At 53.6% G+C, this 24978-nt stretch overlaps 1 protein-coding gene and 2 long non-coding RNA genes across 3 annotated transcripts; 1 reads left to right on the top strand and 2 right to left on the bottom strand.

Annotated features, from left to right (window-relative positions):
- Nucleotides 1-3829, bottom strand: LOC109369010. Its single transcript, XR_004160599.1, has 3 exons — nucleotides 3743-3829; nucleotides 677-791; nucleotides 1-199 (listed from the first exon to the last, which is right to left on the bottom strand). It is a non-coding gene; the product is annotated as an uncharacterized LOC109369010 (long non-coding RNA).
- On the top strand, nucleotides 852-20202 carry F8 (coagulation factor VIII). Its single transcript, XM_010715010.3, has 26 exons — nucleotides 852-1126; nucleotides 3414-3538; nucleotides 3691-3813; nucleotides 4295-4507; nucleotides 5495-5566; nucleotides 5925-6014; nucleotides 7282-7503; nucleotides 7745-7982; nucleotides 8470-8644; nucleotides 9232-9325; nucleotides 9732-9943; nucleotides 10264-10414; nucleotides 10521-10730; nucleotides 11712-14013; nucleotides 14364-14529; nucleotides 14658-14852; nucleotides 15438-15666; nucleotides 15761-15943; nucleotides 16136-16252; nucleotides 17108-17179; nucleotides 17443-17528; nucleotides 17651-17806; nucleotides 18118-18262; nucleotides 19004-19152; nucleotides 19422-19598; nucleotides 19803-20202. The coding sequence occupies exons 1-26, from the start codon at nucleotides 942-944 to the stop codon at nucleotides 19956-19958; spliced, it is 6243 nt and encodes a 2080-aa protein (XP_010713312.1). The 5' UTR covers nucleotides 852-941; the 3' UTR covers nucleotides 19959-20202.
- Nucleotides 18269-21060, bottom strand: LOC109369009. The gene is made up of 3 exons (XR_002117563.2): nucleotides 20980-21060; nucleotides 19518-19577; nucleotides 18269-19119 (listed from the first exon to the last, which is right to left on the bottom strand). It is a non-coding gene; the product is annotated as an uncharacterized LOC109369009 (long non-coding RNA).
- Nucleotides 21061-24978: the final 3918 nt, after the last annotated feature.

Here is a 24978-nt window from a genome sequence, read left to right as displayed (position 1 = left end):
GCTCCATCACCCCCATCTGCATGCCCAAACACCAGCCTGATCTCAGAGCCATCCCACAGATGTTTCTGCAGTGCTGGGGCTGCCCTTGCTTTCCTCTTACCCTGCAGTGATTTATAGGGTGCTTCCCACCTCTCTTATCCCACAGTTGCCAGGATGGCACAGAGCGTTGTTCCTCATCTTCCAGCTTTTCTGTGGGATTCTGGGAACAGAGCAGAGGGAGAGGAGCTTCTGGGAGGGGTATCCCGGGTGTCTCCCCATCATTTCCCTCCCACGTGGCTCAAGGTGAGGTTACGGGGCCAAATCATTGCCCAGGGGACAAAGAGACACCCATGTTGCTGCATGAACATGAGCATCCCTCACCTGCTGTCTGCAGGACACGGGGGCCACTGCTGCTTCTCAGCAACAAGTCACCTAGAGCTGCATCCTAATGGCAAACCTTAAATTGCCATTTGGGATCTTGCCCTAAATTGCCTTTTCCTTGAGCACCGGGGGCTTACAGGCCCAGGAGGCAGCTGCCAGTCCCTTGGGATGCCTGACCCACACTGACCCACGGGGCACACACGGCCCACAGCCCCAAACCCACTCTCCTCTCTGCCCCATGCGGTGAGAAAGAAGGTGAAACTAAGCAGAGACCGCACCTAAATCTCCCTTCCTCTGCAACCCTCCCTTTCCTCACCTCGCTGCCGGCTGCGGGCCAGGACGTGGAGCCAGCTGGGTCCTGTGGCCGAGCTCCGCGTCGTGTTTACCCTCCCTTTCCCTTTGTTTTTTCCTCTCCTCCTGTCACTGCCACCCTGGAGGAAGAGAGGGAGAGGCTGTGCTCACACGCTCCGTTAACCCGCGCTGTGATTCTCCCCCTGATGCCTTTGGGAACGGCTCCAGCACGCTGACGGAGCGCTGCGGGTGCCGCCTCGGGATCACCTTCTGCAGATTCCAGCTGTTGGATGAACATTTCACCACTTGGCTCTCTGCACTCCACGATGCTGCTGGGAGCCCTGCGCTGCCTCGTGCTCCTCTCCCTGCTCAGGGAGGGCATCAGTGAGGTCAGGAGGTACTACATTGGGGCCGTGGAGACCACCTGGGACTACGTGCACAGCCAGCTGCTCTCCACACTGCAGGCACCTGTGGGGTAAAGCTCTTTCTGTTGCCATTCTACACAGGGCTACTGGCTTACATGTTGCTGGGTCTGGGTGGGTATACATGCGACAGAGCAGGAAACCCCTAAGTGCCATCCCTTTATCCCACCTGGGATGGATAAAGCTGCAGGGGGAGCACAGACCTGCCCTGCTTTGCTTTAACACCTTGTGCTTGTGATGTGCTGGGAGCTGGGAGCTGCCTTTCCAGCTGCACTTTCTCTCTCCCCTGCTCTGTATCTCAGCTGCTTTGGGGAGATAGAAGCAGAGGTGGAACTCCATTCTCCTCTGCTTCTTCCCACGCTGCAGCTCACAGCATGAAGGCTCTGTGCTGCGCCTGTCCCCACCTTCTAGCTCTTAATCTCTGCCTGCACTGCATTGCTGGGGCTGAGGCTTTTTCTTTTAGGGAATGAATAGAATTTCGAGTGTTGGGGCATAAAAAGGTGTTGGTATGCAGCGAGAGGAGGGAGGAAGGCATGGTGGCTTTGCCTGAGTGCTTTGCAGTGGGAAGAAGTGGCTGTTATGTTGTTTGAGCATTGAGATGGTGGTATTTGGAGACAGAATGCTGTGTGTCCTCTCACTGGATGGGCTCTCTGAGCCTGGGGTGGGGAGTGGAGCTGAGAGATGCACCAGGTGGGTCCATCAGTACCCCTCGGAGGTGCTGTGGGGGGTCAAGCTGGTATCTGCACTGTTTGCTTGTGTGATACTGATGGGACGAGTGCTTGGAGCTGATGGGAAGCCAAAGCTGTGGGTGGTAGGGGGCTCTGCCCCATGTTGCTCCACCAACACCTCTGTACAGCCGCAAGCCGCTCCCAGGCATGAGTCTTTCCCCACCAATGAGAGATGGAGAGGACACAGGAAAATACCCAAAGTGCAGAGAAAGGGCGCACAAAGAAGAGCCACGTGCCTCTGAGCTGTGCCCCGCATATCTCTCACTCCACTGCTTCTCCCTCATGGGATCAGCACTCCATAGCATCCCTGGGAGTGCACCTCCAGGAGGACACCTGCTGTTGCTGCGACCCACCAGGCTGAGCTGCTTTCACCTTCCCAACGAGTTCCATTTCTCCTCTTCCTCTCAAGCACAAGCACAGTGGCCCCGGGGGTCCCAGCTCCGGCTCTGCGCTGCCGGCCACGTAGCACCGACCTGTCTGAGCGCTCCGGCAGCACGGGGTGTTGCCTTTGGCCGTCTCCTGGCTCCCAGAGATAGTGCTGCTAACAATGCCGCTCGGCCGAGCCAGGAACCTCTCTGCTCCTCGGCCGCCCCGGGGTAGGAAGTCGGCGGGGACCGAAGTGCAGGGAGCTGCCAAAGCACTCCGGCCACACGTCGCTGTGCTGAGAATGGCCCTTTCGGTCCGTGCAGTGGTTCTGTCACCCTGGCTGGGACCCCGTGCTGAACCCTGGAGCCTCAGATCTCAGAGAGAGTTCCGTGCTGGGCTTTCTGAGAGATAGAGGATCCAGCCCCGGGATGGGCAAGGAAGGGTCTCCCGACAGCAGTGTGGGGGCGAGCGCACTGCGCTGTCCTCAGTTTCTGAGTCATTCTGGCTCCTTCCTCTTCCCCTCGAGGAATAGTCAGGCAGGGAACTGCTGCCTGCGCTCAGACCTTGCTGTTTCTTCAGTGGGAAGAGAACACCACCTGGTCTTTGCTCCAAACAAAGCAGAGCTGGAGGCGGTCTGTCCGCTTACTGGAAATGGGCTCGGTGCTGGGGCTGGGGCTGATAAGCAGCCTCTGAAATCCCTGGAGAGAGGAGCGGCTTTGTTATCCTGATCAACGTGCTGGACTCCTTCTGGAAAATGAATTTGCTAAGCTGCTTACAGATCGAAAGTGGCCAGTGGAGATAAGTGGAGTGTGAAGTACACTCAGGCATCCTTCATCCTCCAGCTCCAAGGAGTGTTTTCTCAGGGTCTGGCTGGAAATGCCACTTTGGGGAGAAAAGAAAGGCATGTGGGGATGTTGCCCTGCAGTTTTTCTGGGGGAAGCTGAGGAGGAAGGAAAATGGCACACATACAGGTTCTGGGGATGTACAGAGCACGGGGAGCTGTGGAGCAGAGCAGCCCTGTATGGCACTGTGCCATGCACCACTGTGTCTTCTTCCCCTGTGATGAATGCCACGACATTAATCACTGCCACGTCGGCATCTGTGAGCTGAGAAAATATCCTTTCCAAACACACCTGTGGTTGTCAGCAAACAGAAAGGATGCGACAGTGAGCAATCCCAGGCGGGAAAGGGAGGAAGAGGATGGCTGCAGCTGGTCCGTATACTCAGCTTTTCCTTCCTCCTGCAGTGTGTCAGGGCCCCAGGGACCACAGCCTACTATGCCCGGTACCCTCCCAAGGTACAGGAAGGCAGTGTTTGTGGAGTACCTCGACGCATCCTTCACACAGCCCAAGCCCAAGCCGGCGTGGATGGGTAAGAAACACCTACAGTGTGGTGAGCCCAGTGGCCAGACTCATGGTGGATGCTGGTGAAGGCCATCAGCTCCTCATCCAGCAACAGGACCTCAGGGCCCATGGGTGGTTATGCCAGCCCTGCTGCTTGACCTCATCATTTTTCCCCTCCAGGTCTCCTGGGTCCCACCATCCGTGCAGAAGTCTATGACACAGTGGTCATCACCTTTAAGAACCTGGCATCCCACCCCTACAACCTCCATGCTGTTGGGGTGTCCTACTGGAAGGCGTCAGAAGGTAAGTTGGGCGATAGCCATGTGCTGCACCTCCTGCTCTGTGCCTGCCTCCCAGGAGGGGGCACGTCCCTCACCAGCATGGAACTAGATGATCACTGAGGGCTCTTCCAACCCAAGCTGTTCTATGATTCTATGACCCTGCTGCCCACCTACTCCAAGAGAACGGGCTGGCACAGAGTTGGCTTAGCTTGGGGAATAGCAAGACAGTGCTCAGCCCAAGGCAAGCCTGTATCGACTATGTGGTAGTATGTGGTTAAACCTAAGATTGGATGCTTAGGACCAGTAGGACCATGTATCCTCCAGCACTGGGGCAGGTGGTGTATATGCCCCAACAAGCACAGCTCTGCTCACTGCCCTGAAACCAGCCACTGCCTGCAGAAGTTGGGCTAGCTGAGGGCTTGGGGTGGGGAAGAAGCACTTCTGTAGGCTCTTTGCGTTGGGGAGGATGCTTTGGAGAAATCAGACTGTTCTTCTGGCTGCAGGTGCAGGGTATGAGGATGAGGCCAGCCAGCCAGAGCAGGAGGGTGACAGAGTGGATCCAGGGAAGACGCACACCTACATCTGGGAAATCCAGCAGAACCAAGGCCCCACAGATGGCGACTCCCAGTGCCTGACCCACTCCTACTCCTCCAATGTCAACAGCGTGAAGGACACCAACTCTGGTCTGATTGGAGCCCTGCTTGTGTGCCGGCCTGGTAAGGGCAGCACGGGATGGGGATGGGCCAGGTACAATCCTGAACTGAGAGGCACAAAAACCAAAGATGCCTTCCAGAGGCTGTGTGGCAGTGGGTCAGTGAGCTGTGCTCAACGGCAGCACTTTGGGGGTTCGGCCCTTTCCCCAAAGAGTCCCTTACTGGTGTGGTAGACAAACACTCAGATTTCCTTGCTGGAGAGAACCTGGTTACTTCTTTTCCTTGTGAGATTTTAGACTAGAGATGAAATCTTGACCTGTAGTTGAACCTCATTTATTCATAAGGTGAATTTCTATGGAAGCGTAAATGTTTGTCTTTCCTTCTGATCTTCACCAAGCTATAATCATTTATTGCCAGCCAAGGCACTTTGCCAAACAGGATTTAGTTGGAAGACCTAAAGGAAGTTTTATCAGCAAGGGGAGAGGCAGAACACCCGGGGCACTGCCTCAGCCACACTATCTGTGCCTGTCCTGTGTCCTGATGAACACGGAGATGACGTCTCGACTGTTAACACTCTTTAGGGCGCCAAAAAAAGTGAACTTGGCATGGGATTGGCCCTCTACGGCTGAGCAGTCTCCCATAGGTAGTCGTCCAGACCCCTCTGTAGTCACCAGAGAGGAATGAGCACCTGTGGGGTGCGAGTCAGCTCCCATGTGCTGTCTGCAGCCCAATGACTCGCCACAAGCAATTCCTCCACTGACAGAGCGATGTCTAGACAAGCAGTGCAGACAATGGGGATGATGAAGGGGATGGATGAAACGGATGAAACGGGCTCTTCCAGGTGACTAAGTGATGTGAGAGCCAGTGAGGGGAAGGCAAGGCAGAGTGACCTTTTAGAGCCTGCTGGGGGAAGCTACTGCACAGCCACAGGGCTTGGGGACCGCCTGGTCTTGATTTAACAGTTCTTGGAGGGCAGAAAGCGACTTCCCATGGGAGATGGGCATGGTACTTGTTGACTTGTAAAGAGACCCATCCCATGTCCTGTTGCAGGGACCCTGGTGAGAGATGGGGTGCAGAACATGCAGCAAGACCTCGTGATGCTCTTTGCAGTGTTTGATGAAGGTAACTAAGCTAAGTGAGCCGAGCACATTGGTGTCACCTGCATTCAGCCTGCTCTGGGGCATATGCTTTGGCCACGATGTAGGTGCAGCCATTTGGCTCCTATACTGAGCTCCTACATCTCCTTCCTCCATGCTCCAAACTTGCACCCACCACTCATTCCCTTCTCTGGGCTGAAGGAGTAACGTCTTGTTGTGTGCAGTGCTCACTGCCACGCTCAAGCAAAACCATGGCCAGGCCTGCTATGAACTTCCATCAAGCACCTCACCCCCCTGGATTTTGGCTTTCAGGCTGCCTCACCACGGTGGGAAGGTTGCATTTTTCTCAAGCAAGAGCTAACTACATCCTCCTCTCTCCATAGGGAAAAGCTGGTACTCGGAGCCCAACTCCCCAGCCCACAGCAGGACAGAGCTGCATACCATCAATGGTTACATCAACAGTTCACTGCCCGGTGAGCCCTGCTGTGCTGGGGACAAAGGGGGAAGGTGGCACTTAAAATAGCAGAGAGACCATCACATCTCATCTTCTTTACCTTGCCCAGTTAAAGTGAAGCAAGACCTGCTATGTGTGTTCCAAGTGCAGCTGACCTCCTTGGATTTCTCCAGGAGTGGCACTGGTGGCGAAGTTTCATCTCTTATAGCCCTATGAGCTAGGCTGGGGGTAGCACAGAGGACAGGATACAGCTCTCACTGGCCTGGCTCTGGTAGCACCTCTGTAGGGTTTGGAAAGTTTCTATCAAGGGAAAGCAAAGGCTGTCTGTGGTCTCAGTGAATGTAGGAAACAGCAGTTTCTGGAGTTCTTCTGGAAGAATAATAGAATCACAGAATCATTCAGGTTGGAAAAAACCACTAAGATCATCTAGTCCAACAATCAAGAAGATCTAGAGCTGCCTGGTAGTGAAGAATCTCCAAGGGAAACTGGGAAATATCATCAGGAGACACATTACCATCAGCAATCACTCCCTGATGAACCCTTCCCTGAAACCTCCCACCTGGATCTGGCCTTTCTCCAATAAAAGGCAAAAGCAAAACTCCCCTGCATTCCCTGGCATCATGGACACATGGAACTTCAGAGCTGAGCAGACCTCATGGTCTTCCCCTCATGAAGGTGCTCACCTTCACCAGCAGCCCCCAGCTGATGGGCAGATCACGATGGAGAGGTGACAACAGAGAGCTGGTGGCCTCACGACAGAGCCTCCACTCTGTCCCTCCTCTGGCTGTTGGGATCTATTCCAGTCACTTATGGTGCTCAGAGCTAAAACAAAGTGTTTGACTCTGATTGACTTTGTTTGGCTTCAGCTTCCAGGAACTCATTCTCATTATTCCCTTCCCCATGAGATTACTGAGCTCTTTGGCAAACAGTGATTTCTCTCCAGGAGAATCCTTTTACAAGTTATTTTTTCTCCCATTTCCTAAGTGTGCTGAGCTCTTTGAATCTCTCAGAGGAAGGAATTTTCTCCAGCCTTCAAACAATCCTAGTGACCTCTCTCTGCCCTTTCTGGGGTATTTAAATTCTGCTGAAGACATGATGGAGCCTTGTCTCAGCTGTCCTGTTGGAGCATCAGGATTGCCAGTGCTACGATCAGACAAATATATCCCATTTCCCAGCTCCATGCTTCTCAGAATCAGGCTCTGCATCCTTGACACCAAGAGTGTGGGGTTAGGGCTAGGTTTAGGGACATGGAGATGACTGCTGAGTGCTGTCCTTCCCCCTGGCAGGTCTCACGCTGTGCCACAAGAAGCAGGTCCATTGGCACGTCATTGCCTTGGGCACTGGGCCAGAAGTCCACTCCATCTTCTTCGAAGGCCACACGTTCCTGGTGAGGGGCCACCGTCTCAGCAGCCTAGAGATCTCCCCTGCCACGTATCTCACAGCCCAGACCATGCCAGGAACAGCTGGCTCATTTCGGATATTCTGCCAAATGCCATCCCATCAGCAAGGTAACCTCAGGGCTTAGGGGAAAAGAAGCTCAGGGGACTGGCTGGTCTCTGTGCAGTGCTGTATCTCCAAGGCCATTCCTGTTCAGCCATGTTCTATTGACATGCAACCTGGTCCCTGTCCAGGATGGCATGGTTGACCATGTGATGGTACATTTGATGGAGATAGTAGTGGAGAGATCATCTCCCAGCAGGGCCTGGGACTTACCGATGCAGGTAAGTCAACATGACCCTTCCTACCCAGCTGGCATGGAGGCTGTTGTGAAGGTAGAAGAGTGCCCAGACGAGCTCCAACAGAAGATGGGACAGCCCTCAGACGAACTGGAGTACATGGATGAACCTGAAGAAGAAGAGGAGGAAGGTTATCATGTCATCCAGGTGCGCTCTTTCGCCAAGAAGGATCCTGTGACGTGGACCCACTACATCGCAGCAGAAGAAATGGACTGGGACTATGCCCCCGTGAAGCCACCGTCTCTGGATAGGTGAGAGTGAGCTCCTGTGGCCATGGGGCTGCTCCTCAGGGAGGCAGCCCTGCCAGCTCTTCCCCTTCACCCCAGAAGTTTCTTTTCCTTCCCTGCACAGCAGCCTAGCTGAGGTTTTCTCCATAGAAGAAGCACTGGACACTCCTCTAAGGCACGGGGGTGTCCTGTAGGAATGAGAGCATCTAGGTAGAACAAAATAGAACAAGAGCCCATGGCCTTACGTCGTGCAGGGAAGGTTTAGGTTGGATATTAGGAAAAATTTCTTCTAAGAAAGAAGAAGAGGTGATGCACCGGCCCTGGGGCTCCTGCAGTGCCATTGAGTATCACTTGCAATGTTATTCCCCAGCAGTGTGTGGTGCGATTGCAGGGATGGGTGTCCCACTCCATGCACCAACAGGTCCTGGGCAGCTGGTCCTTGGGAGGTGGAGGTCTTGATGAGGTTCTGGCAGCATCCTGCATGTGGTTGTTTGCTCCTTCTTGCCTTCAGAAACATCAGCAGACTGTTCCTGGAGGCTGGCCCACAGCGGATCGGTTCAAAGTATAAGAAAGTGATGTTTGTGGAGTATGAGGATGCAACCTTCAAGAAGCGCAAGGTGTCATCCCAACCAGGCCAGGGAATTCTGGGGCCTGTCCTAAAGGGTGAGGTTGGAGATCAGTTTAAGGTAAGAGAAATTGCTTTCCATGCAGAGATTGGAAAGGGTGCTCTTCCTCCTAACAGCTTTTCCTTGCTACTGGGAGCTTTCCAAGAGCTTTGCATTGCTGCTCCCTGCCCCTGCGTGTTTGTGGGCATGGAGGTAAAGGTAACACCTTTGGCAAAGCCCTAAGAGAGCTATTTAGGGAAGTAAATGAAGGGCTTCATGCAGGGAAGTGGGGAGTGCTTTGAGGCTGTTGCCTGCTGTGTGTGCTGTGCCCTGGTCCTCTGGGGCCTCCTGGATTGACAGAGCCCTTCTGTCTCATATGGAAAGTTAGACTAAAGATAGTAACCTGCCTTATAAACCTGACATTTTCATGCCCTTCCAAAATGTGCAACAAGTGGGTACCTCCTGGAAAGATGGGCAGAGCAGATTGGTAGAAAAGCAGTCATTTCTTCTATCCTGCCTCCTGCTTTGTGGTCCTGCACATATCCAGGCTCCTTTTAGGTGCTGGCAGATACCAATCCCAGTGCACCGGGGTCCAGAACTTCACCCCTACACGGGGCTCCCAGTATCCAGACAGAGCTCAACATCCCCAATGACTGTCTTTGTTTCAGATCGTGTTCAGGAATCTAGCCAGCCGACCATACAACATCTACCCTCATGGCCTCACCAGCGTAAACCCCTACCATGCCATGAAGGCCTCACAAGGTAAGGCTGTAAGCAGGTCATGGGAATTCAGGACATCAGTTGATCAATGCCATTTTCCTGGGCCAAGAGAGCTTTCTGCAGCCCATGTTAAGATGAGCTGCCCAACTAACCCATCCATCCAAGTGCTTGGGACCTCCAGATCCATCTTCATCTTCAACTTCCCCTGGTCTGCTCAGAGACCAGACAAACTTTCCAGTTTCTGAGAGTCTCAAGGGCTTTCAAAGTCAGGCACATGGATCTCCATCCTCATTTGACCCAAGGTTGATCCTGAGTTGGCCCTGGGCTTGAGAAATTTTCTATGCAACTTGTGCCATCCAGAAACCTTTCTGAGCTCTTTTATGAAGTGGGATATCTCTGGAGGAGCAGCCCAGAGCTAACAGATCTGCCCTTGGCTGTGTGTTGGCAGAGAAGGATGTGAAGGACATTCCCATTGCCCCTGGTGAGTCCTTCACCTACAGGTGGAGCATCACAACAGAAGATGGGCCAACGCAGGCGGATCCTCGCTGCCTCACCCGCTTCTACTACAGCTCCATCAACCCGGTGCAAGACACAGCCTCAGGCCTTATTGGGCCCCTCCTGATCTGCTTCAAGAAATCCATGGACCAGAGAGGAAATCAGGTGGGTACTCCCTCCGAGTGTGGCAGAGAGAGCATCCCATTGCCTTAGCAAGCTGGTGCTTTGTCACTTTAACAGGCTGAAATAACGCTGAGGGGAGAAATACTTTGGTAAAACCAAATGTGACTGTCCTGTTGTCTTCAACCCTAACATCAGTTCCAACCCTCTGCCTTCCTCACTCCTTCCTTCTTTCCAATCCCGGATCCCACCCTAGTGTAAAGCATGCTCCCCATGCACCCAGACCAAGGGGCTGATCTGTTCAGACCGCACTCTGGGGCTGATTTGGATGGACCAGCAGCATCCCCTTCCCTCTCTGCTCCCAGATAATGTCGGACGACATGAGGCTGGTGCTGTTTTCTGTCTTCGATGAGAACCGCAGTTGGTACCTGGAGGAGAACATCAGGCGGTTCTGCAGCGATGCAGCCCATGTGGATAGGCAGGACCCCCAGTTTTATGCCTCCAACGTGATGCACAGTGAGTGCAAAGCAGGGAGACCCCAGCTGCTCCCCGCCCCAGGGAAAGGGAAGCTGCATGGCAGCCCCAGGTCTTGATGAACCTCTCACCCCATGCTCTCTTTCAGCTATTAACGGCTTTGTCTTTGACAACCTGCAACTGCAGCTCTGTCTGCACGAAGTCGTGTACTGGTACGTGCTGAGTGTTGGGGCCCAGACAGATTTCCTCTCAGTTTTCTTCTCTGGAAACACATTCAAGCGCAACATGGTCTTTGAGGACATGCTCACCCTTTTCCCATTTTCTGGAGAAACTGTTTTCATGAGTGTGGAAAAGCCAGGTGAGTAACACGGGCTGTTCTACAAACCATCCCAGCAGGGTGGACGGAGCACTTTCAGCCAGGTCCCTGCTGGCTGCTGGGACCTGGCCATGTTTTGGTAGCCCCAAAAGCAGAGGGATGCACAGCTGCTGGAGCAGCAAAGTGAAAGGCAGTGATCAGATTCCTCCAGTGCTGCTCATGGCATCTCATTTACCCACACCACTTTGCAAGAACAGTCCAAGGAAAGATTTGGGAGTTTGATTACTTTGGGGTTTGATAATTTCCCCCTGCTCAGCTTTTCTTTTCCCCTCGGCATTTGCAAAGTGGTGCCGTTAACCATTTCCTTACCAATGGAGGAAGCAGGCTGCTTTACCGTGTGGCTGCACGCTGCTCACGAGTGCTGCGCCAAGCTAAGTCACAGCCAAACACTGCATCCATCCGAGCTCTGCTGATCTGAGGAAGGCCAACAGCAGATGACAGCTCTCTCCAGCGTCAGAGCTGCGTTATTGCATGCTGCTCGGCGGGGGTGTGAGCGAAGCACAGCCTTTCATTGCTTTCTCTTTGAGTAAGAGAGATGAGATGACTGTGTCTGGGGGAGAAGTGTATCTGCAGGCACCATCGCATCTTCGGGGGCGGATCACGGTGATGGCTGTGCTGTCATCATCCCGGGGGTGCTGTGCGTTCTCAGTGCATCACTTCTCATCAGGCCTTGTGGCAGGAAACACCAGCCCTGCTGATGGTGCTTGTTCATTTCTGATGTCACCTGCAGTCCTGATGGCTCCAAGATCCTCTGGGGTCTGTGAGATCACTGGCATGGCCTAGAGGTGGCCTGAAAATGAGGGTCACACTGTCAAGGGATGGGTTGTGGTGGGTTGATGGTTGGACTAGATGATCGTTGTGGTGTTTTCCAACCTTTATAATTCTATCTAATAATCTATTTGATTCTCTTCTGATTCCTCATTGTGAGGGCTGATGGTGTCCTCTTGTCTTCCCCTGAGACAGGCATTTGGACACTGGGGTGCATGAATCCTGATTTCAGAGACCGAGGGATGCACGCCAAGTTCACGGTCACTCAGTGCCAGCTTGAGGGAAGTCCTGATGAGGAAGAGTATGAGGATTACGCAGAGGAAGCCTTTGAGTTCCAACCCAGGGGTTTCTCTAAGAGGAAGAACAAGCTTAGGCCATGTGTGAGCGAGCAGCCCAACAACGTCACCTCTTCCAAAAATGAGACAAGGAAGCCAGCATTGTGCTTGACAGAACCCAGCCATGGGGCCCTCCCACACAATGGCACGAATTCTGGACCCTCTTCCAATGGCACGTCAGCATTTCCAGAGAGCCCACGTGCAGGTGATATTTCCACCTCCCCTCTGCCAGAGACCCACTATGACGTAGTGTCATATGAGTCCTTCCTGGCAGATGAAGAAGAACTGTCAAAAGCCATCAGCCAGGACCAAGGTGCTGGGGCACTCCCGTCTGGAAAATACACCAGTGGAGAAGTCCATGGCACTGTGAACTCAAGAGAAGGTCTGCACCAAAGTAAGCCAGCTCCAGAAGATGCTATGGTGGAAAAGAAGGTGACAAATGTCTTAGAAGTACAGGAGCCAGTAAAAGCAGCAGTGATCCAGGCTGGTAGTACATTACAGATGCTGGAAACAGAGACTCAAAAACCAACAGCTCACACAAATGATCTGTGGAACTCAACTGAGTTTGCTGCTGGCAAAGGCCCTCTTCAAGGCACCAGGAGCTCATTTCAACAGGATGACCTGGAGCGCAGTCTGGGACTTCAAGTCACATCTTCAGAGGGTGCTGATGTAATGCCCTTAAATCTCCATGAGTCAAGGGAGGCAAGCAATACAGGACCAACGTTAGGCAGCGACCCTAACTCCTCCTTCACACCGGACAGCCCTTTGGGACCCTCAGCCAGGACAGAGGACATCAGAACTTCTCACAGCCACAATGCAGAAAGCAATCATACCTCCAATGAGTTAGATGCCAGACTGAATAAAAGACCTCACAAAGTGGTTTCACAAAGTTTTAATGAATCTTTGGGAGGGGAAAATGTTTCTTTCTCAGACCTACAACCTGTACAAGAACAAATCCTTACAGACATGAAGAACTCCTTGCCTGCAAACAGCAGCATGGAAGAAGCCAAAGGCACCTTTGCATACAGCAATGACCTGGAGCCTTCCAGATACTTAACAACAGAAGAAAGGGATGAGTTAATCCTGGAGGCAGTGTTTCAGGATGCTATAGCCACTAAGGAGTTGCCAGGGACAGGTAGCCTTGTCCTGCCTGAATCAAACCTTGTGCCCAATGACACAAGGCAATCCCCAAATGCACTGAGCATGGGTGTCCCCGGCTGGAGACCCCGACAAGCCAGGTCCCTGCAGAGCAGAGGCTTTGAGCATGGTCTGGGTCTTCCCAGCCCCACTTCTGGCAGCAGGGAGTCCCTTTCTGTGGGTAATGGAGCAGAGCAGGATCAGCAAAGCAGCTCGCTCCCCACACAGACAGCACTGCAGAGCCAGGCAGTGATGGCAGACAGCAGCTCAGCGCTGCAAGATGGTAACAATGCTAGGGATGTGGCCTCAAACTGGGACCCAGCCTCACCAGAGGCAGCAAGGCATGCTGTGGGCTTGCAGAGCCCAGCTTTGGCTCCCATGCAGCCAAGTGGAGGAGCTGCCTGGGGGGATCTGAGGGACAAGCAGGCAGAGGGGAGAAGCCAGTTGGAGGAGGAGACAAATGCTGTGGAGCAACCATATCGAGAGAGGGCCTGGTTCAGTCCCCAGCACCTGGAAGCCAACACCACAAAGGACACTGTGTCTGAGAGCACCTCTGGGCAAAACCCTAATGAAATCCCTACAAAAGTGGCTCCTAAGGAGAACACTTCCCTGCCTTTGAGCAGCCCTGCATTCAACCATAGCACTGTTGAGATACCAGACAAACATGTGCAGGCCAGTTCAGATGGACAACTGGTGCTTGGCAGGAAAAATGTCCCTGGAGAAACTGGGAGAGTGGAAGAGCCTGAGGAGGATGGGGAAAGTGGCAGCACAGTGGGGAAGAGGAACCATGCAACAGAACATGGGGACAGCCTGAACAACAAGACCCTCTCTAGCCTCTTGATGTCAGAATCCAACATCACAGATTATGATGACTATAGCGAAACAGAGCAGGATTTTGACATCTATGAGGAAAATGAGCATGACCCACGCTCCTTCCAGGGGCAGATACGACAATATTTCATTGCTGCAATGGAGGTGATATGGGAGTATGGGAACCAGAGACCCCAGCACTTTCTAAAAGCCACGTAAGTGTTGCTGCCTCTCATGTGTTCCCTTAGCACTGCATGGCACGGCTCTGTATGTAGTCAGCAGCTTGGGACTGCCAGGAGTTCAGGCCTGTGACTATGTGACCCAGTCAGGTAGCCTAGGGGAAGGATGCTCCCAGCCTGCATCCCAGTAAGAAGTTTGATACCTTCAGAGTCCTTGAGCCTCTTTGCAAATGGCTCAGCGATGTGCTAGGCTCTGTCAGTAGAGCAGATCTGCTCCCCTCACTGCCAGATTACTCAGCATAGGTGTGTGTGTGTGATTGCTCAGCACGTAGCTGTGCCCTGAGGACAGAGTCACCTTAACTGTTTAACTCCAATCACTCCTGCAGGGACCCCATGAGCGGCAGGAGGAAACCTCTCCGGCAGTACCGCAAGGTGATCTTCCGAGAGTACTTGGATGATTCCTTCACTCAGCCGGCGATGCGGGGAGAGCTGGACGAACACTTGGGCATCCTCGGGCCGTACATCAGGGCAGAAGTTGAAGATACCATCATGGTGAGTTCTTCCTATAAACCCTGACCGCTCCCCTTGGTTGGCTCTGCTCACTGAGTGGTGGGATCCTTTAGGGTAAAGGGATTGTAAAAAGGCTAATGAGCTTTTGCTTCCCATCCCCTCCGGTGCAGGTCAAGTTCAAGAACCTGGCCTCACGGCCCTTCTCCTTCCACTCCTCACTGCAAGGCTACGAGGAGCTGCAGGGAGGTGAAGCGGTGCAGCCCGGTGAGCTGCGCGAGTACTCCTGGAAGGTGCTGCCCCAGATGGCTCCCACCACACAGGAGTTCGACTGCAAGGCCTGGGCTTACCTCTCCAATGTGGACCTGGTGGGTGGAGAACTGTGGGCAGCATGTCTGGGCTCTGTGTGTGGGGTCAAGGCTTTTCCTATGGTGCTGTGCTTAGAACAGCTGGTGGGTGTGTAGATTCTCAGCTGGCTAGTATAGTGACAAACTTACGCCATCTTTCGCTTCCCTTCCCTTCCCTTCCCTTCCCTTCCCTTCCCTTCCCCCACCCCTTAGTTGTGCCTTTTCTTTGAAACTTGTAGGAATTTGCATTCTGGAGCCCCATAAGCTTACAATTTAGTTGAATTTTGTCCCTGGGTTCCAATGCAAGTGGAGCAAAGTTGGACACTTGCATTGGACACTTGGGATACCGTTTCCCTTGAACGTGCTGCAGAAAGTGGCACTCCTCATGCCATGTCCTGTGTATGGGTTAGAAACCAGGTCAGGACCATCACTTTCATAGAACTATAGGATCATAGAATCATAGAATAGCTGGGGTTGGAAGAGACCCCAAGGATCATCAAGTTTCAACCTCTCTGCCACAGGCAAGGTTGCGAACCGCTAGATCAAGCAGTAGATCAGATTGCCCAGGGTTGCCACATCCCACTCCAACACAAATTTGTCTTGCAGGAGAAGGATTTGCACTCGGGCCTCATTGGGCCGCTGATCATCTGCCGCCGTGGGGTGTTGAACTCTGCTTTCAAGCGGCAGCTGGCCGTGCAGGAGTTCTCCCTGCTCTTCACCATCTTTGATGAGACCAGGAGCTGGTACTTCGCAGAAAACATGAGGAGGAACTGCCGCCCGCCGTGCCGCATCCAGCTGGACAACCCTGACTTTAGGAGAAACCATTCCTTCCATGGTGAGGACCTGGACCTTACCCTTTCCATCCCACGACACATTGGGGTGGAAAGGCTCAAGGGTTCCAGGCCATTCCTGACCGCTGCCTTCCCCAGCCATCAACGGCTACGTGGGGGACACTCTGCCTGGACTGGTGATGGCTCAGCAGCAGCGGATCCGCTGGCACCTCCTGAACATGGGCAGCACTGAAGATATCCATTCTGTCCACTTTCACGGGCAGATCTTCAGCGTCAGGACGAGCCAGGAGTATCGCATGGGAGTCTACAATCTTTATCCTGGTGAGACGCAGCATGTCATGCACACCCCGGCTGCATGGCTTCATGTCTGCACCTGTTTGGATGTGCTGAGGGACAGCAAGGATGGGGAATGAGTCCGACAGAGTCAGGCTCTGCGTTTGCACAGCATTTGGCACCACTGCATTGTGCTATGGCTGGTTAATCCCTTCTGCTCTGCTCTCCATTCCTGGCCAGGTGTCTTTGGGACGGTGGAGATGCATCCCTCACACGCTGGGATCTGGCGGGTGGAGTGCAAAGTGGGGGAGCACCTGCAGGCTGGAATGAGTGCCCTCTTCCTCGTGTACAACCAGGGTGAGTGACCCCTTTGTGCCCAGAGCAGCTCCCTGTCCCCATGGGTTGTCCAGGCAGCATTCCCTGAGTTCTCGTTCAATTCATATTTTGACTTCAGCCCTTGCCAACTATAACACATCCCTGGCAGAGGTCTGTTTGGGGTGAAGGTGGGAGACCGTCTTTATTTGGCTGCAAATATTTTCTCCCAGAGCACGTGCCAAGAGGTAAACTGAGGCACAGAGTGCAATGCTGCCCGATGGCAAGTCGCTCTGATGGAAACTTCCCTGAGAGCAACTGCTAAGTGCACAGGAAACCTCTGGCTCCACTTCCTCCAGAACAACACATTTCTCTCTCTCTGTAAATAATGCAGGGGGAAGCAGTTAACGAGGCTGGTGCTTTATCACACTGTGACAGCCCCTCTCCTCTTCCTAAAGGAGCAGTAAATGTCAGCCAGAAAACATTTCCATAACTTAAAAATCTGCTTAAGATTTCAAAATGCATGTTTTTCCCCAGAAGCATTTGCCATGCAGCAGTGATGCCAAGATGTGACAAGATGCTAATAATAAGAGCTATTACAAGAGGCAAGCAGCTCTGTGCTCAGCAGAGCAGAAGAGAGAGTGTTAGGCAGGTTTCCCTTTAGCAACGTGATATTTGTTTTTTAAAGATGCTGCCTAGCAACAAAAAGGCCCAGGGGTGAGACACAGGTGTAAGGAGGAGCCACTTGTCAGCATTGCTGGGAAATAGAGACATGGGGACAGGAGGTCATGGGCTCAGGGATGGAAGAGCAGCACTAGCATGGCCAGAGATTGATGATGGGACCTTTGCTGTGGCCTCTATCAACCAGCCATCCCTGTTTTTCTCCTTGTTTGCCTGCAGATTGCCAGAATGCCCTGGGCATGGCCTCGGGCTACATTGCAGACTCCCAGATCACGGCATCAGGGCAGGAAGGTGAGTTTGGTGTGGTTGTTGGGGCTGGGTCTGATTCAGCACGCACAACACAAGCATGGTCAAAGCTGGACTTGAGCAAGTCCCCTCCATCCATGCCCACGTCAGGGTCCCACCTGGGACCTGAAGGTGCCTCCCCATTGCACCAGGGCCGTGTCACCCTGCTTGAAGCTGCTGACCTCTCAGCAGGGCGATACTCAGGGCTCATCCTGCAGGTGGGCAGCTCACCACTTCCTGCTCCTCATCCCTGTGCACTCTCCTTGCAGGGCCATGGGCCCCTAAGCTGGCCAGGCTGCACAACTCCGGCTCCATCAACGCGTGGAGCACCGGTGAAGGCAACCCCTGGATCCAGGTGAGAGGGGTTCTGTGGCCATGGGTACTGCTGGGGACAGTGCCAGAGCACACACTGTCTGGTGCAGCCCGCAGAAGGACCCACATACGGCCATCAGAATTGAACCCTAATTTCATTCCCAGGTGGACCTTTTACACCTCAAGATCATTCATGGCATAAAGACCCAAGGGGCTCGACAAAAGCTCTCCAGTCTCTATGTCTCTCAGTTTGTTGTCTTCTACAGCCTTGATGGGCAAAGGTGGAAGAAATACAAGGGCAACACAACCAGCACGCAGATGGTGAGCAGGGATCAGTACCAGAACTGATTAAAAAAAACCGAAACAACAACTTGGTGAATATATAGAAAGTTCATTTGCATAGGCCCTGAGTTTCTCCCCCTCCATTCTTCAGTGGTTTGCCCTGATTTGCCCCATTCACATTTCTTTGGTCTGAGTCACACTTCAAAATATTCCCTGAGCTGTTGTTCTCTTGTAAGGATGGTGATAAGATACAGAAGCGCCAGACCGAAATGATCTTGTCCATGCTGATCCTTGTCCTGTCTAGCTCTTTCCACCGACACAACAGCCCCTTTTTAACCCCTTCCCTGCAGATGTTCTTTGCAAACGTGGATGCAACCACAGTGAAAGAAAATCGCTTCAACCCTCCGATCATAGCCCGTTACATCCGCATCAGCCCCACTCACTACAGCATCCGCACCACGCTGCGCATGGAGCTCATTGGTTGCGACCTGAACAGTAAGTCCCACCTGGGACACCCAGCACCGGTGCTGGGGGCTGATCCAGATGGCTCTGCTGAGTGCTCAGATTTGGGATTCCCCATGTTTCAAGTCCCCTCAGATAGGAAGGAGTTGGCAGGAGATGGTGCTGGGGGAGCCAAGCTGGAAAAATGGCTTTGTGTCTTTAGAGATAGCAGTAGCAAAAGCAGGGCAGTAGGGCCCTCACCACTTTGTCCTGAAGCACAGGAAACTTTGGGCAGCAACTGAGCTGATAGCTGAGAAGGTGCCTCAGCCTGGGGAACAGGGAACAAGCAGAGAGATGTGCTATTGGCTTTTTGCTCGGAGACCCTTTCTTTAGCTTTGCACAGAGCAAGGCAGGTCCTTACAGGTAGCAGCTCTGTGATGGCACCCACAGCAGGCAGATGCACTTGCACTCCAGTTTATGCGTGTCCAGTGTGTCTCCAGTCATCCTTCCCCTTGAAACGAGTTTGTCCTGGCAGACAGACAAATACTCCAGATTCCCCCTAGATAAAATCTCCAGGGAGAAGAGAAGGTGGGAGGAGTGGCAGGTGTCATTTGTCACTGCCCAGCCAGAGCCATGCTGCAAAGGCACTGAGCAGCACAGCGATGGTGCTTCAAAGCACAGGAGATGCTGTGAGCAGGAAAGTGTGTGGAGGGCAGAGGGAGGAGCGTGCAGCTAGGATACATTTCCATGATGGGTGTCTGTTATCCCTTCTGACAAGTTGCTTCTCTCTTCCAGGCTGCTCCATGGCCCTGGGAATGGAGAGCAAAGGGATCCCTGACCAGCGCATCTCCGCGTCATCCTACAGCTCCAACATCTTCTCCAGCTGGTCACCCTCCCAGGCCCGCCTGAACCTGCAGGGAAGGAGCAATGCATGGAGACCAGAGGTAGCCCAGCAAGGAGACCCCAGGCAGGCAGCCGGGGCATGAAACAGGCAGGCTGGGTGCTCACTCCTCTCCTGGCCAGGGCACCTTGAGTAGTGGTTCAGCCACACATACCAGATGCAGACAGGTTGCCCCCAGCAGCTCTAACCCTGATGGGGTGGGTGAAGCCCAGGGTGGCATGCAGGGTCAGCTTGGCTTCAGCTGCTAGGATTTTTTTTCTCATTGCTGCTGGTGGTGATGCTGAAGGGTAAAGGCAATGTGTCTTTCCTCAGAGCAACAGCCCCAGTGAGTGGTTGCAGGTGGACTTTGAAGCAACCAAGAAGGTGACTGCAATCATAACCCAAGGTGCCAAGTCTGTCTTCACTCACATGTTTGTGAAGGAGTTTGCTGTTTCCAGCAGCCAGGATGGTGTCCACTGGAGCCCAGTCCTGCATGATGGCAAAGAGAAGGTAGGCAGAACTGCAGCATCTCTGGGGCAGCAAACATGCCCACAGCATTTTTGTAACAGCAGCTAACCAAGCTGTGCTTTGTTCCACTCTAAAGAGTTCACAAGAGGCTCTTGTCCATGTTGGTTGTGCCCTCAAGCCACGGGCTCTCTGCACCAGAGCTCACCAAAGCAACCAGCACCCCACAGACTCCTCTCTCCTTTCCAGATTTTCAAGGCAAACAGAGATTACACCTCCACAGTGCTGAACAGCCTGGAGCCACCGCTCTTTGCCCGCTATGTGAGGATACACCCCCGCCACTGGCACAACCACATCGCCCTGCGGATAGAGTTCCTTGGCTGTGACACCCAGCAGGAGTACTGATGGGCAGTGCTGGCCCACGGACCCACATCCAGCAGGACACTGAACTCTCACTGGGGCCGGAGCTGGCCCTGTGTGTCCAGGAGGTGCTGGTGGCATCAGCAGAGGTTTCTCTGCTCCCATTGCTGTGCTAATGGCTCCTGCTGACAGGGCGGACTGTTTATCATCATTCTCTTCCTGCTCCTCATCTACCCCATGCCGTGTAGTCAGACGTAATGCTGAAGAATTAAACAGTAATTTTCCAGTATCTCTGCACTTTCTCCTCTTCTCCAACCTTGGAGTCCCCAGGGGCTCAGTCAGCATTACCAGCAGCCGGTAATTAAATAATGAGCCCCAGCTATCCTCAGCTTTGTTTTCCACCAGCACAGCCCTGGAGGAGGCAGTGGCAAAGATAAGGGCTGGGGGCAGAGGCCCCACTCCCCTCCCCAGAGCACATTTCACAACCAGTGGGGATCCGGATGCCTTGCCTGGAGGCAGTGCTTGCACAACTCAGCTCAGCACTGGGCTTTGGCCCTCAGTTCCCTTAATCTCCTTCCTATGCTGTGCTGACATGGCTAGATACCACCCTGGGGCTTTTTAGGGCTGGCTGCAGCAATGTTCTCCTTGTTTCTGACTGGAAGAGCTCTGTTGGTGCATTGGTGGCTTTGGTTGGACATTGCCCATGCCAGTATGCCCAGCACTGGGGAACACAGGAAGGTTCTGGTCAGATGGTGCCAGCTGGAAAACTGGTCTCACACCCCTCTTCCCACACTAGTAAGCAGTCAATCTGACAGCACTGCTCTGTCCCCAGCACTGAATCCATTCCCGGAGGCCCCAGAAGGGCCTCTGCCTGCTTCTCATCCTTTCTGCAGCTCTATTTCAGGAGGAGATGCCCACAAAGCCTGCCCCAGCCCCAGTAGGACTCAGCTCCTCGCAGCATCGCAGGGCAGGTACACAGCGGCAGCTCCTCTCCATAGGGCTCTGTGGGCTTCAGCCCCCTTCCCATGCTCACAGCCCCATGGATAGTTCTCCCCCTCCTTATTACCTGCTGGTGGACATCTCCTGTCCCAGCAGTGCTCAGGGAGTTTTCAGTTGGTGTGAACCTTCTGGAATGATACTACCTCAGAAAGGTCCGGAGCATTGTGGGGCAGGTGGTGGCCATGGCTTTTGGGGTGCCTACCTCTCTGCAGCGGCAGCGTTGCCTACATTGTGCCAGAGGCTGTGCCTGTCCTCCCCCTGTGAGTGTGTGAGTGCTGGGGGAGGGAAGGGGCCCGGCAGTCCCCAAACCAGTGGAGATCAGAAGCTGATGTTTTGATGGAAGCGCTGCTGAAAACCCCACGCATCCTCCTCATGCATTGCTGCACAAGGAGCCTTTGCTCCTGTAATGATTACATTACAGCCCCAGACATGAGGTGTAATTACCCTTTGGCTTAATTGCATTCTGACAGTAATCAAGCACATATGGAAGCAGACACTGCCTGGTGTGAGCAGGCCTGAAGGGAGGAGCTGGGACCATAAGCTTCTCAACAGGGAGCATTCCCACCAGGGGACCCGGTGAAAGGTCTTTCCTTCAGCACAGCAAGGCAGAACCTGCTGCATCAGGCCCTTGTCAAGGAAGCATAGTTCTATCCACAGCTATCTCAGTAGGCCAGGCTGAACCTGATCAGCTGAAGCTTAAATGCCCTCCCAGAAGCAGGCTCAGATGCAGTCCTATAGCAGCAGGACTGGCTGCTCTGTATGATGGGAACATGGTCCCTGGCCCCACCATTGGATGCCCAGCTTCCTGCCTCCAGAGACAAGCTGCTCTGCACAGATGTCTGGTGACATAGGATTAGATGAGAAGAAATGCTGCCCACAACAGGGCCTTCTCCGGATCACTTTTCAAAGAGGAAACAGCTGAAGCCTCTATGGGCAACCAAGCAGCTTTTGCTGGACAGCCCTCAGGATGTTCTCCAGCCGCCCAGCACACAGTGAGAGAGCTGGGATGGGGCTGCAGGGAGCTGTGCCAGAGCCTGCCAAGCTCTGGCATCCATTACTGGAAGTGTCTCTTGACGTTTATCTTGTGAGGAATGGAAACCAGATGCCATTTCCTCCTGGCGCGATGCAACTCTCAGCTGCACTGTAGCTTTCCCCAACCCACAGATGTTTTTGTGCAGAGGAAGGACTGGAGCAGTGCAAAGTGCTCTGCCTTGTCCCATGTGCTCTGCAGATGCCTCCAGGCCAGCTGAGCAGGGCTTGGAGGAGGGCAGTCCCAGCAGAGCCCTCCAACCTCCTGAGCACATCTGTGGGTGCTGCATGCTATCAGGGCACTTCTCAAGGCCCTCAACCAAATTTGTTATTTTCTCATAGCGCTCTGATTTTACAGCCGTCCTCCCAAGTAGCCCTGCAGACAAAGACCAAGACTCAGGGCCCAACTGAAAGTCACTGCTCAGCTGTGTGAGGCCATGGTCCTGCGAGCTGTCTTGTTCCTGATCGCCGTGCTGACCGCCTTATTCTGCCAACACGTCTCCAAGCACAAAACCACCCCCCAGCTGGGCGGGGTGATGCAGAGGATGAGGCTGGCAGACCACCAGGGGAGATACTTGGATAACACATGGAAGGTTATCATGAAGGTTCCCCTCCTTCGTGCACGGGACAGGAAAGGCTCCAGCCAGGTGATCCAGCGTAAGTACACTGCAGTGCTTTGTGCAGCACCTCTGCACAGCAACATGGGGGAAGAAGGCCCTGATCCTGCTTCAAAATACGCTCAAACCCAGGAAAAATGCACTGATATTACTGGTGTTTCTCTGCTCTCTTCCTCACAAAGACGTGTCTCTTCTCAGGTGTCCGTCGGTCCTGGGTGGAGGATTACCTGGGTGACGTGTGGTCTCACTTCGCTGAGAACTTCCCCATAGCCGTCCTGTACGTCTTCCCCATCACCGTGCTGATCCTGCTCCTCCTCTGCTGCCTCACGTATGTGTGCACATTGCACACCCCCTGGTGCTCCTGTTCTGAAGGAGCTGTGTTTGCTGGGTCACAGCTCTGCAATGCCCGCTGTCCCAGCACAAGGCAGCAGGGAGGAGGTGCTCCTTGGGCTCCTTGTGTTTTTTAGGGTAAATATGGAGTGAGGTGACCTGGGGAATTCCGAGAGAAGTGGCATGGCTACACTGAAAGAAATTCTGGTGCCTTGATGGAGCGCAGCTCAAAGAAGCCTCCAAAACTCCAGGAACCCCGAAGCATTGTGGAAGGGCCAGGAGCAGAACCACTTTCCTCTTCCTTTCAGATGATTTTAAAGATTCTCCCAGACTGAATTTCCCTCCCCCACATAAAGTTCAGACTTCACCTGAGGCTCTGCTCTCTGAGTTATAATCAGAACACAAGAGGTTCACTGGGGTTCATAGAATCGTTAAGATTGGAGAAGACCTCTCAGATCCCCAAGTCCAACCCCAACCCATCCCACCATGCTCATAACCACATCCCTCAGTGCCACATCCCCAATGCTCTGGAGCACCTCCCGAGACAGTGACCCCACCACTCCCTGGGCAGCTGAGCCAATGCAGCACCGCTCTTTCAGAGAAGCTTTCCCTAATATCCAACCTGAACCTCCCCTGGTGCATCTTGAGGCCACCACCTCTCATCCTATCGCTGTTACCTGGGAGAAGAGGCCAACCCTCACCTCACTACAACCTCATCTCTGGGAGTTGGAGAGAGCAAAGCATAGAATCATAGAATTGCTCAGGTTGGAAAAGACCTTAAAGATCATCAAGTCCAAGCTCAACCCAACCATACTACCCTAACTCTAACAACCCACTGCTAAATAACATCCCTGAGCACCACATCCAGATGGTTTGCATTCAGAAGATCCAGGTTAATGTCCTGTTGGCTTTAGCATGTGTTGGAAACTGGGAGTTTAACTCTTATTTAAGGCTCTGAAGGCCTTTGGTTTGGGCAGCAGTTTAATCTGAAGTTTCTAGGTTATGGTGAGGGGTGGTAGGGAGGTTGGTGGTGCAGCTAGGATGGCGGTAGTGGTGTTTGATGCTTTGTTAGGGTGTCATAATTTTATCACAGAATCACAGAATTGTAGGGGCTGGAAGGGATCTCTAGAGATCATCGAGTCCAACCCACTGCAAAGCAGGCTCCCTGCAGCAGGCTGCACAGGTAGGCATCCAGCTGGGTCTTGAATATCTCCAGGGAAGAAGAATCCACAACCTCCCTGGGCAGCCTGTTCCAGTGCTCCATCACCCTTACCACGAAGAAGTTCCTTTGCATATTGGTGCATATCTTCCTATGCTCAAGTTTATGGCCATTTCCCCTCGTCCTGTCCCCACAGGCTGCTGAAAAGAGGTTGGCCATGTCTCTTTGACTCCCACACTTAAGATATTTATAAACGTTAATAAGATCCCCTCTCAGTCTTCTGTTCTCAAGGCTGAACAGACCCAGTTCCCTCAGCCTTTCCTCATGGGGGAGACGCTCCAGGCCCTGTATCACCTTTGTGGCCTTCTGCTGGACTCTCTCCAGGACATCCCTGTCTTTTTTGTACCTGGGAACCGAGAACTGGATGCAGTACTGCAGGTGAGACCTGACCAGGGCAGAGCAGAGGGGAGGATCACCTCCCTTGACCTGCTGGCCGCACTCCTTATAATGCACCCTAGGAACGCACTGTCCTTCTCGGCCACCGGGGCACACAAACCACATTTTATATATGCGTTCAGAGGAGCTGGGGGAAAGTGTAATAATTGGGCGGTACGCGAGGCAAAGGCAGAACAGCCAAGGAGGGACGGCACCGGACTGACTGCGGCTGTCGGGTTACCTCCTGCTTGGATAACGAATCATTCGGGGCACAACCCACCGCCCTTCGGCCCTCGGGACCCCAAGCAGACCGCCCCAACGCCGATAGGGGCTCCTCACCGTCCGGCCCCGAGGCTCCGCCCGGCGCTGCGCAGCCAGACCGTCCTCGTCCCGCCCCGCGCCGGGCGGAGCGTGCGGCAACCGCGGAGCTGCTGGAGCCGGCTTGGTACGGCGGGGCCGGGCCGCTCTGCTGGAGCCAACGGAACCGGCTGCGGCT

Source organism: Meleagris gallopavo, chromosome 9, assembly GCF_000146605.3.
Source record: "Meleagris gallopavo isolate NT-WF06-2002-E0010 breed Aviagen turkey brand Nicholas breeding stock chromosome 9, Turkey_5.1, whole genome shotgun sequence".
Lineage (NCBI taxonomy): Eukaryota > Metazoa > Chordata > Aves > Galliformes > Phasianidae > Meleagris > Meleagris gallopavo.
Note: the sequence above shows the minus strand (reverse complement) of the source record. Positions and strands in the feature narration are given on the sequence as shown.

What these genes read in the sequence shown, in the direction of transcription:
- F8 (XM_010715010.3), top strand. Translation starts at nt 942, where the DNA reads ATGAACATTTCACCACTTGGCTCTCTGCACTCCACGATGCTGCTGGGA. An exon ending in CTACTGGAAGGCGTCAGAAG is followed by an intron (nt 3,814 to 4,294) that starts GTAAGTTGGGCG and finishes TTCTGGCTGCAG; the next exon opens with GTGCAGGGTATGAGGATGAG. An exon ending in AGTCTACAATCTTTATCCTG is followed by an intron (nt 15,944 to 16,135) that starts GTGAGACGCAGC and finishes ATTCCTGGCCAG; the next exon opens with GTGTCTTTGGGACGGTGGAG.